A 13,163-nucleotide genomic window follows, 5' to 3' on the forward strand; every position below is an offset into this window, starting at 1 on the left:
TCTTCGGTGTTTGGCCCTTTCATGGGTTAGCCCAACATGCCGAGGGCCTTCGAATCATCATAACTCAGTATTAGACTCATGGAAAGAAGAAATACAGAGTGATTTGCACAGGAAATAAACCTATTTATACATACATATATATCTGAGTATATATGTATGTGTGTGTTTATATCACAAAATGTGTAGAACTGCACTCAATAAGCCCTAAAAATAATCCCCAAATCAAATTTGGTTGTATTAAACTAGCAAAATTTCTTTAACTCTGTCTCCCCAGGACCATCTAGTTCTTTTCAAAGTGAATAATTCGTGGTTTTTAAAAAAAATCGGAGTATTTCTTATTTCAGCGGAGTTTGTGAAATGTTTCATTTCAAAGGTATCAGATCTCCAAATTCAGTAATACCAGTGATTCTTCTTGACTGAATGTTGAACTTCATTCTCTGGGTGATTTGCTTTTGGAGTCTTGTGGCGATCCCTCTGTCTTGGAAAGGTCTGTCTGAGGTGTCCGTGTGATTTTTCTTGCCTTGAGTGTGCCTGAGTGTCCTCTGAGAACATTTTTACCCAACAGCTCCACAGAGGTTTGAAATGGAATCTGTCCTCTCCAACAAACCCAAAAGGCCCAGATCTCCTATAACAGGTGGGGCACCGAGATGGTCCACTGTCGTTTCACTCAGGGCCCGGCCCTGCGTCTGCTTCCCCTCATGGTGACATTGGCCTAGTTGTTCCCCAGCTTTCTAAGTGATGATCTTCTCCAGCCCTCCATGTTGTGATTGTGAAACATTTTGCACAATATTTAGTGAACTTTGGGGAGGAAGGTAAGACAGCCACTTTTTTGGCATATTATTATGATAAAATTTATATAGCCTAAAATTCGCCATTTTATAAAGTGTACATTTCTGTGGCTTGTAGGACATTTACAATGTTGTGTGGCCATCGCCACTGTCGGATTCCAGAACATTTGCACCACCCTGAAAAGATGCCCCCTGCCTTTGGATCAGCCACTCCCTGTTCTCTCTGCTCCCAGCCCTGGACTCCCACTCATCTGCTTTCTCTCCCTATGGGTTTGCCTCTTCTAGACATTTCATATAAAAAGAACTGCACAATAGGTGTCCACTCGATAACACAGAGTTTTATTGGAACCTTCGCTAAAAGCCTGGCATGAGTCCATCTGTGGAGTAAACTGGGTATTTCACTCATGCTGAATGGTGGGCAGTAGGGTTGGGGATGAGGAAAGAAACCACACAGCCCTTCGACTCTGTAACATAGGCTCTGCTCATCTCAGGAGAAGTCTCCACGGTTCCTTCCGTTTCTTTCTCTTGCCGGGTCCGTTAGGCTCAGCCACAGTGACACGTAATCATAGCAGTGAACTTAGGTGTAAAGACACAAGCCCTGTTAACTTTTTTTTCTTTTTACGTGTTTTAAATCATTTTGGAACCTGGACATCTATATTTTAATACAGTTTTGCACCAGTTAAAATGTCCTGGTTCAACGGGAGAAGAAATATATATAAACGAAACTCTCCTTTGGTGTAGTTACAAGGATCTACCTTGAACCCTGGGTTCCTGCATGAGCTCGGCTGGGAGCCTCCGTGAGGGAAGGGATTTACAACTCAAAATGTATTCTGCTGGGGATAGGCCCCCACCCCGAGGAACTGCGATTCTGGTGGCAGTAAACCGGTTAGTTGAATCTGGCGCGCTCTGTGCTGTGAGGACGATGAGCAAAAGCTCTGGCAGTGGGTGACGAAGGGTCTCGGCTCAGCTTGGGGGTGGGGAGGCGAAAGTGAGGAAAAGGAAAGGGGTCCACTGGCGGAAAATAGGGTTGGGGATGTTCAAGGTAGAGGGGACAGTGTGCCCCAACACGTGGCTGTCACCATTTAGACAGGAGCACCGGAACCCTGGTCAAAGGTGACCGTGTCCTGAGGGGGCGCCCTGAGGACACATGTGCCTGCTACCCTGAGTCAGCTTTTCCGGAGGCTGCCAGTCTCGCCGCAGGGGGACTGGACCCGCGTGAGATCCACCGGGATGTCCCCCCACCCTTGTTCTGCTTCAGCTCCCTGGCTAGCCCAGCCTGCCTCCGGATGGTTCCATGGCTGGGCCTCGTTTCCACTCAGACCCCAGACTGGACTAAACTTCCCTGCCATCATCTCCCCCTTCCTGAGCGCCCATGCAGTGCCGGGGGTCTTCCACCGGGAGCGTGGTTTGTGCGTCCCACGGCCCCACACGGGTGCCTTCTGCACTTGCAAACCTGGCAGAAACCGCTCTCAGAATGCCCCTGAGACCCGCAGCCAGGGTGGGCCGGTCTCTCTGCCTCTGTGGTAAAAACTGGATGTGTCTGGGTCTCTTCCAGACACCCCTGCCTTTGGTTCTGGAAGAGGGTTAGTGCCAGGAGCCCTCTTCCCCAGACGGAGTCCCCCCCCTAAACATCTGCAGTCTGAGCTGCTGGCGGGTCGCCTGGCGTTCTTGCCCAGCCCAGGACAGAAGACCTCTCTGCTCTGTTCCTGCTGCCGAGCACAAGAGGCAGCCGGCCTCTCAGAAGCTGCCGGGGCTCGGCAAGGGACCCCCGCACACCTGTCCACCACCCGTGTCCTGGGTGTGCTCTGACAGTCGTCAGGAATCGCCCTCTCCTTAGGACCAGGCTGCTGGGGTGAGGATGGAGCCGAGAAGGGGCCCCCTGGTTGCTTCTGGCTGTCTGGGTTCCAAGACCCGGCCCTGGAAGTCGCGGACTGCTCTCTGCGGTCACCACCTCGCTGACATGTGTCCGCCGTCCACACAGCAACAACCCAGCCACTGTCCTTCCTAAATACTGCTGTACGTGGTGAGAGGCTGGGCCGTGGTCCCGCTGCTTCCCCCCACCGGCACCCGCACCAGTGCAGACAGTGAAAGAGTACTTTGGGCCCGACCGGATGCTACTTTCTGTGGAAACGGAAGCTGGAACGGTTCCTTCCGAAGCTGGGGGACCGGTGATGGCTTCAGCCTTCGGAGAGGTTTGGCCACGTGCAGCCTGGGGACGCGTCTGGGGATTTGGATCCAACTGTAACCAAGTGGGAAAAGCTGTTGAGTCGCGGCTTTGTTCCAGGCTCGGGGACTGCATTCCGGGAGCACACTCATTTAATTATGCAGGAGACAACCGACAGGGCACAAGTCTTACTTAATGGGAAAACTTGTGCGACAGGGACAGGGAAGGACTTTGTAATCATGAGTCAGCACTAGGGAGCCGTGGCCTGCTGGATGTTCTGGCCCTTGGAAACACCGGAGAGAGCAGCCAGTGGGTGACAGAGCCAGACCTCGGAGGCGAAGCCCAGGGCTAGTGGGCTGATGGCGAAAAGCATAGCCTGGGGACAGTCTGACGCCTTCCACCTTGATGGAAGCAGGATTGGTGAATATAACTTTATCCGCCTTGTGTGGCACTCAGGAAGGCTGTCCCTGCCTGAAATCAGTGGAGACATTGGAATTTAATGCGGAGAAACTCCTGCAAAGGGCTGTTGCTTGGAGAAGGAAGCAGGTGGTCCTCAGAGCCAGCGGGTGGGTGGGGAGAATTCATTGGCTGTATTTCACAGCTGAGAAGTGTAGGTAAAAACAGGCCAAGCAGACCGCCCCCCACCCCTGGAGGCCCAGAGCTGTGAACCCCCTTCCTTTGCAGAGCTGATCTCTGGGAGAACCTCACCCCCCCCCCCCCCGCACAGCTCACCAGGGGCCTCGCCTGGGGCCCTCGTTGCAGCTGGCTGGCCCCAGGAGCTGAAATGCTGAACTGTCCCTTGCCCAGTGTGGCCGTGGCCATGGGCTGGAGCACCTGGCTTCCCTGTGGCTACTAAGGAGCCAAGGGAGAGCTGTTTCCTCCCTTGGCGTGGAGGGGATGCAATAGGAGCCCAGAGGAAAGGCCAGGAATTGAAAGAACAGCTTGTTTGCAGTACTGATTTCTTACCCAGTGTGCTTTGCACCCCCTGGTGGTTGGGGGTGGGTCTGGCTCGCTGGAGTGCAAGCCGTCTTCGGTTCTCACGGGGTTAACTGTAGCCCATCTGGTGCAATTTCACTCATTCATAAACATCCTCCGGGAAGCCTGCTGGTGAGCCCCATGCAGCCAGCCATCGAGGGAGAGAGCTGTGAGTGCCTCCCCTGCCGGCCCCCGTGGGCTGCTAAGGAAGCAGAAGTGGCCCCTGTCCCCTGGGTGGCAAAGGCGTTTATGTTTGAACCTCATCTGACGCCAACCCCTGAACGTGGTTCTGACACCGCCCATCCAGGTTCGCACAGATCCCAGAGGCTAAGACCTCAGTCCCACCAAACCGCCCCCACCTCAATCACTAGCCACAAGTGGTGGTCCCCAGGCTACCCACACTTTGGCCTGGTCAACCTCAAAGTCGGGGTTTCCTATGGACTCCCCTCAGGTTTGCTAAATCCTTAAAAAGACTCTCAGAACTCAGGAAAACCCTGTGCTTGGGATTGCTGGTTTGTTCTCAAGGGTACCGACGAACACCCCGGTGAAGAGAGGCACAGGGTGGGGAGGTTGGGGTGTGCGCAGAGCGGCCGTGCCTCCCTGGGCCTACCCCCCCCAATACTTATCGGCGTAGTCCCCAGCAGGAGTTCCTCTGGAAAGCGGCTGTCCCTGGTTTTACCCCGGCCTCATTACGGTGGCGCTATCAGTTAGGCATTGGCCATTGGTGGTTGAAAGCCTACTCCCTCTCCCCTTCCCGGAGGTCAGGGGCGCAGGCTGAAAGGCTTGGGCTTATGGCTGCTTCTCCTGGCCAGCATCTTCCATCCTGCGGCTACCTATCTTGTCCCCTTCCCCTCCTGACGCCTCGTTAGCACAACAGAGACACTGCTGGCATTCTGGAAACTCCAAGGCTTTGGGGAAGTTCTGGGCTGGCAACCGGAGCAGAGTCCACATGTATGTGTATTTGTGTTCTGTTCGAAGACAACACACTAACGTCTTACGACAGCGATGGCGTGGCCACATCAGTGCGGTTCATTGTGAAGAAAATGCTTGTGCTTATGGAACAGGCAGGGGCTGGATTTTCGGGGGGGGGGGGTGGCTAGAGGTTTCCAGGAGGGGGCAGCACTCAAGCGGACTCGTGGATGTTGAATCGAGGGTGTTCATAGAGAAAGGGGCAGGCGGGAGGAGAGACGTGAATGTTCAGGGAGCAGAATGCGTGACATCCACACGGCTGGAAGCTGGAGGGGGGTCTCGTCGCTGTCTGATTCAGTTAATATTGAGTGGTCCCCGCTGGGCGTCCTATCGGGGGCCAGATTCTAGATGTTCTCCCTGTGTGGACGGAAGAGGGAAGCACGTGCTGTGTACGAGACCTTCCGTGCATGGGAGGGGGCTTGCGTCTGTTCTCAGGAGCAGGACTAGGCACAGGTGAGCTGCTGACCTGTCACAGCCTTTTTACCATGTTAAAGACGTGACTTTCAGGATCGGGAAGCTCTTGTAGGCTCCTTGGCTTCTAGAAAATTCTTCTGTGCCCATGTGCATTTGGATTAGGTAGTGACCCCGCTGGATGCCCACGAACAGGTGGCTGTTGCTGTCCAGGCAGGGGATGACTGGGGCCAGGGCTCGGGGAACTGGCCACAGGGATGGAGAGAGGTAGGAGGGGTTCAGGAGCTTTTTAGGGGAAATGTGAGAAAAAGGACTTGAAGGGGAGGCAAAGTTCAGGCAAGCAGGTGACGGATGGGAGGGTGTGGCTTTGCAGAGGAGGAATCTGAGGCACCACGGGTGCTGAGCCACAGCAAGTGGGCAGGGGACATTTCCTGATTGTCCCTTGAGCTGTTGTTGCTTTGATTAAACAGCCCATTACTCAGGGACTAGTGAAACCTGATGATGAAACTCTTGTCTTTCCTTTTTTAAAAATTTCTTTAATTAATCCTTTTTTTAAATTGTGTTATGTTAGTCACCATAAAATACATCATTAGTTTTTGATGTAGCGTTCCAAGATTCATTGTTTGCTTGTAACACCCAGTGCATCCCCCCACGCCCTTCTTTAAAACCCTCAGTTTGTTTCTCAGAGTCCACAGTCTCTCATGGTTTGACTCCCTCTCCGATTTCTCCCAATTCACTTTTCCTTTCCTTCTCCCATTGTCGTCCATGCTATTCCTTATGCTTCACAAATAAGTGAAGCCATATGATAATTGACTTTCTTGGCTTGACTTATTTCACTCAGCATAATCTCCTCCAGTCCCATCCATGTTGATACAAAAGTTGGGTATTCATCCTTTCTGACGGAGACATGATACTCCATAGTATATATGGACCATATCTTCTTTATCCATTTGTCTGTTGAAGGGCATCGTGGTTTCTTCCACAGTTTGGCAAATGTGGCCATTGCTGCTATGAACCTTGGGGTACAGATGGCCCTTCTTTTCACTACATCTCTATCTTTGGGGTAAATATCCGGTAGTGCAATTGCAGGGTCATAGGGAAGCTCTATTTTTAATTTCTTAAGGAATCTCCACACTGTTTCCCAAAGTGGCTGCACCAACTTGCATTCCCACCAACAGTGTAAGAGGGTTCACCTTTCTCCACATCCTCTCCAACACTTGTTGTTCCCTGTATTGTCAATTTTGGCCATCCTGACCAGTGTCAGGTAGTATCTCAATGTGGTTTCGATTTGAATTTCCCCGATGGCTAATGGCGATCAACATTTTTTCATGTGTCTGCTAGCCATTTGCATGTCTTCATTCGGAAGACATGAACACACTCCTGCCTTTCATGAAAGGATGATGGGATCTTGTGCACCCGGGGAGGCTGACCATAGTGGAGGTGACCTGAGAGGTAGGGGTCCAGTCTGGCAGGGCTAGAGCGGCCAGCTGCGTGGGGCGCCTTGGCTCGGGCTCCCTAAACATCGCCTCGTGATGGGGCTTCTGTATCTTGACTCTGCACCATACGGCTCTGGATTGTATCTCAAAACCAATGCATCCAACTAGGACATGGAATAATTTCTTCCACAGTTTTTTTTTTTTTTAAATAAATATAATTATATGTTGTATCAGTGAATTTAAGGAATACACATTGTGTTTTTAGGTTATGATATGTCCTGCATGGAAGTGTACTCACTGGGCCTATAATTACAGCCGTCTTTACAGATTACACTTATTTTAGAATACCACAATTTGGAAGCCCTTTAATTATAATGCAAATTTAAGATAACGTTGCTGTAATTAGAGAATAATTGAAATTTATATTTACCAGATTAGATGACACTTGGATCTCGTCACTTTGCTGTCCTACGGAGGTATATGTTTAAAAGTCAACATTAATTAATTGCAGGTAGAAATGCGCCTTATACCCTGTGAAAGGAAGGCAAGATTCACACTTCCCTAATTTCTTGTAATTATAGGCTGATACAAAGGGAAATGACTACCGCAATGGAAGCGCATGCCAGTGGGCTTGGTCAAGCGCTGTGGGTTTTAATCTATCTTCCTGGCTCCTGTCCACCCTTGTCTGCCGCATTTGAGAACATTCTGATGCCCAGGGCCCTCCATGTTGAGTTAGAACATCATAGAAGAGATGGAGAGATTTAAAGAGGCCTCAGACCAGCCCCAAACCACGGGACCTCCCCCACACAGGGCCGGAGAGGGGCCCGGCGGCCTTGTAGGCTGCAGCATAGCAGAGAATGTTGACAAAGTGTCCTGGAGCTTGACGACCGGAGACTTGGACTGGGTTCACCTTCAGCGTCTGTGGATTCGGCTGCACAAACCAGCAATTTAAGAGGGGAAGAGAAAGCCCCCAGTTTTCCTAGGGCCGATGACAGCCCAGCCTTCCCTCCTAGAGCAGGTGCCTGTGGATAGTGGGTGTCCACGATGGGGAGCACCTGTCCCCTCCCTGGCCAGTCCCCCCAGTGAGAAGGGGTGCACATACGCTCTCCCAGGTCTCTTGTCTGTTGCAGACACATGAAACCTGGGGTCCGGGGCCAGCTTCACATGTGGGGATGACGCCCCGCATCCTTGGGGAGGCACGATGGGGACCCTGGAGGAGGTGCTAGGATTATCCTGAGGGGTAGGCAGGGACTGATTGGAGGAATGGGTGGGTGGTCAGCTTGGACGTAGGCAGACTCTCCCGCCTGGGGGTTGTTGGATTAGATTCCTGCGTGGAATCCCTTCCTGCCCTTGGTTGTAGGCGTCGTGCATTTGTGCGGGAGCTGCGTGGGCCGTGTTCACTGTGCTTTACTGACCAGCCCAGGCTTTTTCAGGGGTGACCTTTGACTGCATACGTACTATGTACGGTTTTCCCACTGCTCGCACACCTACAACTTCATCCCTGCCCAGGAAGTGACTTCCCTTAATAAAATCCAAAGACCTTTCCTGTTGACATGTTCTTGAAGCCTGGCCGCCTCTTGCTCCAAGTTAAGCTTCCTCATGTGCTTATGAGAGAAAACAGGGAACATATTCCTACCTTCACGGCAGTTTCCCCTGACCCTTTGCTTCTTCAAACCAAGTAAGACGTTGCATTTATTGTTCTCTACATCATTTTAAAGAGGGGCAAACAGCGACTGCTCAGGTCCCGTGCCAGGAGGCGAGTGGGGTTCCTTCACGTGGCTGAGGCCGTGAGGCAGAGGAGGAGGAAGGGGGTCCGGCCATGTGGGCTCTATACTGGCTCTCCAGCTTTCCCTGAATGATACTAGACAAGCCTCTCACATTCTCAAGGCCTCCACCTCTACTAAAATAGAAGCAGGTTGGGCAGCCCTGAAGGCCCTCTCCATCTCTGACATTCCATAGTTCAAATGACCATTATTGAGCACCTGCTGTATACATACATACATGGCATTGTCACAGGTAGGGGCTGGGCAGGGAGAGTTCCAAGGCCCTGCCCTGAAGGGGTTTAGAAATTTTTCTCTGTTCAGGGGATAGGTGACACCCCTATGTGGGGACATGAGCACGGAAGCCTGTGAGCTGGGCTCTCGACTGGTCACCCCCTGTCCCTACCTACAAGTCTGCAGTCACCTCTCCTTCTGAAACATTGCCTGTGTTTGTCTTCTAGCATAGGGAACTTGAACTCTGAAGCATCAGATTGTAAATCTGACTCCCCCTTAGTCAGGGGCCACGCAGTGTGTGTTACAACGATCCCACTCTGCAGTCACAGCAAGGGCAGGTGTAGACGGTATGGGAACGAGTGGGCATTGGCTGTGTGCTACTAAAACTTTATTTATAGAGATAGATTGCTGACGTCATAAAGTTCAAATTTAAAAGGTTAACACCTTTTAAGTAAATAAGTAAATAAATGCACAGTTAACACTCCATCTTAAACTCTAGAACTGGTTGCCTCTTGGTAACTGGGTCTGTGGACGTGGCCAGAGATGACCTCACACGGGATGGACTCAGCACTGACTCTGCCTTTAGGTTCTCACCAGCAGAGACTTGACTATAGGCCTTTTGGTTCCTGGGCTTATTATATAAGAGGAACATTCAGGACTCTCCACTGGGGAGTTACACTGACGGCCAAGGATTCCCAGCACCGCCCCATCCCCTGCCCCCGACACGGAAGAGCTGAGGCTCACCACCTTTGTCTTCAGGGACAGAAACTTCTGTCCAAACAGAGGATCTTTGATTGCGGCTGACCCAACAAAGCCAGCCTGTGCCCATTTTGGGAAACAGCTGCAGGCCCTCACCTTGTTCATCCCTTGGCCTCTCCAGAATGTTCTAAAAAGAAAGAAGACTGTCTGGCTGCCACATCCTGGGGTTTTGTTGGCAGAAGTCTCTGTGGAGTTGCACAAGGCAAGAAGGCCAGTCAGGAGGGGTCACACAGGAAATCTTCCTCATGGGGAGGATAAATATGGCCTCTGGGCATTGGAAACTGCAATGGCCAGTACTCAAAAAACAGCAACCTTAAATCCTGAGGATCCCTAAATAATTGTTTTTTAAGTCCGAGAAAGAGGTGGTGTCCACTCCGGCCAGGACTCCCGGGAGGAAGGGCATTTGTTCCAGGGCTTTGTTTTATTTCCAGGGCGAGGCGATATCCAGCCTCAGTTGGACAGCGCTCTCCAGGATGTCAACGACAAGTACCTCTTGCTGGAAGAGACAGAGAAGCAGGCGGTCCGGAAGGCTTTGATTGAGGAGCGTGGTCGGTTCTGTACCTTCATCTCCATGCTGCGGCCAGTGATCGTAAGTTCGTGGAAAGCTCTGGAAGGCTTCAGCTGCCCATTTGGAGGCAACTTTCCTTTATTGATCCACCCATCCCTGAGTCACAGGGAATTTGCTGTGTGTCAGGAATCGTGACAGCGGAAGTGCTTCCGTAGGCCGGTGATTGTCTATGAGTCGCCATGGCCATGGGGCCCACTCCTTGTTCACGGTTCTTAGCACTGGTTGAAGATTACTGTTTCTCCCCAAGTCAAGAAGGCCTTGCAGAGTGGTTCTTGAAGTGTGGTCCCCAGGCTGGCAGTGTCCCCTGGGAAACGCAGCTTCTTGAGCCCAACCCAGACCTTCCTGAATCCAGACCTCTCGGGGTAGGGATCAGTCATCTGGGCTTAAAACAAGGCCTCTGGCCTCAACATCAGTGAGTGACCATGAGATCAATATGAGAAGAGTCTCAACGAATCAGTGCAGACGTAATTTTTTAAGTAAATCATTTGAATAGATAATTGAGGACTTCTGCTGTCTGCATTCTTGAAGCTGGTAAGACACCAGCTCATTTCCCTCAGCCCTAGCAAAATGCCCAAATATGAGTCACACCTCTGAGCACCGGACTTTTCTGTGGCTCCTTCTTGCCCAGGCCTGTAGTCCCAGCTTGGCACTTTGGCGGAGTGAATGACTCCCTTCCTTAGTCTCCTGCTCCCGTCTCACTTGCCATTTATTAAGTTGGTGTAAAACACCAGAGAGAAGGGGGATGGTTAACGCCACCGCACACATGTGGGCTGTCCCAAAGATCTGTCACCTGATCTGGACCAAAATCACTCCAGCTCGGGTCAGCCTTTGAAGCTGAGTGACTTCAGAGCAGGGCCTCAGCCCGTCGAGGGGGCTATGCTACAGGGTCCCATGGGAATATGCAGGCAGACCACCTGAACAGGTGTCCTGGACCCCCAACCCCCACCCCAGACACTACAAAGGAGGCCACATGTTTGACTTGACTTCCTCACCACTGTCCAGCGGGCACAGGTCACTCCCTAATTATGGCCGATTCCTTCTTCCCTTTCTGTTTCCCAAGAGAGAGGGCTGGTAATGCCTCCAGCACAAACATATGAGTCTCGGGGCACCTTTTCTGGAAAGTTGAAAGGGTTCGACAGTGACCCTGAGAAAAATGGTTGGACCAAGACAAGGAAGTGAATCACTCATGATGACAACATGTTGTGAATTACTTTCAGGAAGAAGAAATCTCAATGCTAGGGGAGATCACTCACCTTCAGACCATATCAGAAGATCTGAAAAGCCTGACCATGGACCCTCATAAGCTGCCCTCCTCAAGCGAACAGGTAGGAGTCGTGGGCTGAGCGCGCGGGGGAGCAAACCAAAGACGCAAAGGCTCAGGGTGTTGAGGTCTTGAGGGTTTCTTGAGGCGTTAACCCATTTCAAATCCTATCGGTGTTTCACGTGGTGCTATATAGTCGTCATCACTGCAAGCCATTATAGAGCGCCTGCTGTATGCCAGGTAGTATTCTAAGCTCCATATGGAGACTTCCTCAGCTCATCATCACTGTTACGGCCATTTTATAGAGCAGGAGAGTGAGGCACGGAGAGAGAAAGTCACTTGGCCAGGTTCATCTAGCTAATTAGTGACAGAACTGGGATTTGAACCAAGCAGTCAAGAGCCCCGGTGGTCTTAACCACTGTGTTTATCCGTCTTCTGGAAATAAGCCTATAAGAACATGACAGTGGTCTTGGTCATCCTTGTGAACCAGTCCCACTGAATTTCTCCCATTCTAATTAATTAATGCATCAGGCTCTGTCTTATGAAAAAGACGACATTTTTCCTTCTTATTCATTTAGTTCATATGGCAGTAACCTTATATTAAGTGGGAACAGCTGATGAATCACGTGCTGGCTTTTCCCTTTGTATAGAATTCTCATTGCCTGCCTGGAGAACCAACTCTGAAGACACACGCAAGAGTTTATATTTTCCGTTCAATGAAGTTGCTTTTGTTAAAGCACAACAGGCATGCACCGACTCAATAAATAGACTTTTATCGAGCATCTGCTATAGGAGTGAGAGGCGGACATGGTGGACCTCACATTCAAGTAGCTCTTGTCAGGCAGGGAGTGGAGGCAAGCAGTAACTGTGGGAGAATTGCCTTTTGCTCTTGATTCTATTGGGTTTTAAAAAATCAAGTCCTGGTCAGATAGGGCACAAGTGCTCACCGAATGTCAAGCAGCTAAAATGCAAGATCAACCAGTCCTGAACTGTGATCGAGCTTGTGGTGCTCAAGGACAGAAGTCCTGTAAATTCTAGCCGGAGTATGAATGACTCTTGTAAATTGTCCATCTGTAACTGTAAATCAGTCTCTCTCTCTCTCTCGACTGACATTCATGGTCCCCTCCCCACCCTCCAATTTTGTTTTATATTTTTGCTTGTGTCAGAAAAAGGACGAGGACATTGATGCATCGGTAGTATGGTTCTTTAATTTAAAACAAGACCCGCACGACAATTTTGACATTGCACCTCTGGAGGAATTTTGACGTTACGGGTAGGGATTTGATTTCCTGAGCAGTTTGCCTGCTCAGCGGCTCGCTTACCCTTGTGGCTCTGTCCCCTTAGGTGATTCTGGACCTGAAAGGCTCTGATTACAGCTGGTCGTACCAGACGCCGCCCTCTTCCCCCAGCACGACCATGTCCCGCAAGTCCAGCGTCTGCAGGTAAGTCGAGCTGGGCTCTGCTCCTCCTGACACACGTGAGAAGCATCTGGAATAGTTCCGCTATCTGCAGCGTTGTTTTCTAGCACTTTCCTGTTGGGCTGCTCTTGGCTTGCTGCCTGCAGTTGACTGTCCTTCCCTTGAAGGACGGAAGCATCATCGTGCGGCACGATCCTTCTTGGGGTATTCGGCCCATTGATCTATTTCTTTGACTTTCCAAAGCCAAATGAACTTGCTCTTCTCACAAATTAGTGTTGAGAGTAAAGAGGAGGTTGGATTGGCCAAATCTGTTTGCGGTTGTGTCTCTGTACACCCTTGTGTGTGTGTGTCCTTGTGTATTTGAGTGAGTCTGGTAAACACTGACCAGTGATTTCAGACGGAAATTGTCACATCCTGACG

General features: G+C 50.9%; 1 protein-coding gene across 13 annotated transcripts in view; it reads left to right on the plus strand.

Annotated features, from left to right (window-relative positions):
- The window catches only part of MTSS1 (MTSS I-BAR domain containing 1), a 155,999-nt gene that overhangs the window by 130,180 nt on the left and 12,656 nt on the right, over positions 1–13,163 (plus strand). For 12 of the 13 annotated variants that reach the window (XM_044244973.1, XM_044244963.1, XM_044244975.1 and 9 more), the window contains 3 exons: positions 9,928–10,085; positions 11,282–11,389; positions 12,670–12,767. In XM_044244973.1, the coding sequence (XP_044100908.1) occupies positions 9,928–10,085; positions 11,282–11,389; positions 12,670–12,767 (364 nt within the window). Of the gene's footprint in view, positions 1–565; positions 635–9,927; positions 10,086–11,281; positions 11,390–12,669; positions 12,768–13,163 lie in introns of all 13 variants that reach the window. The other variant, XM_044244971.1, reaches the window with a different exon arrangement.

This window comes from Neovison vison, chromosome 4, assembly GCF_020171115.1.
Source record: "Neovison vison isolate M4711 chromosome 4, ASM_NN_V1, whole genome shotgun sequence".
NCBI classification, from domain to species: Eukaryota; Metazoa; Chordata; class Mammalia; order Carnivora; family Mustelidae; genus Neogale; species Neogale vison.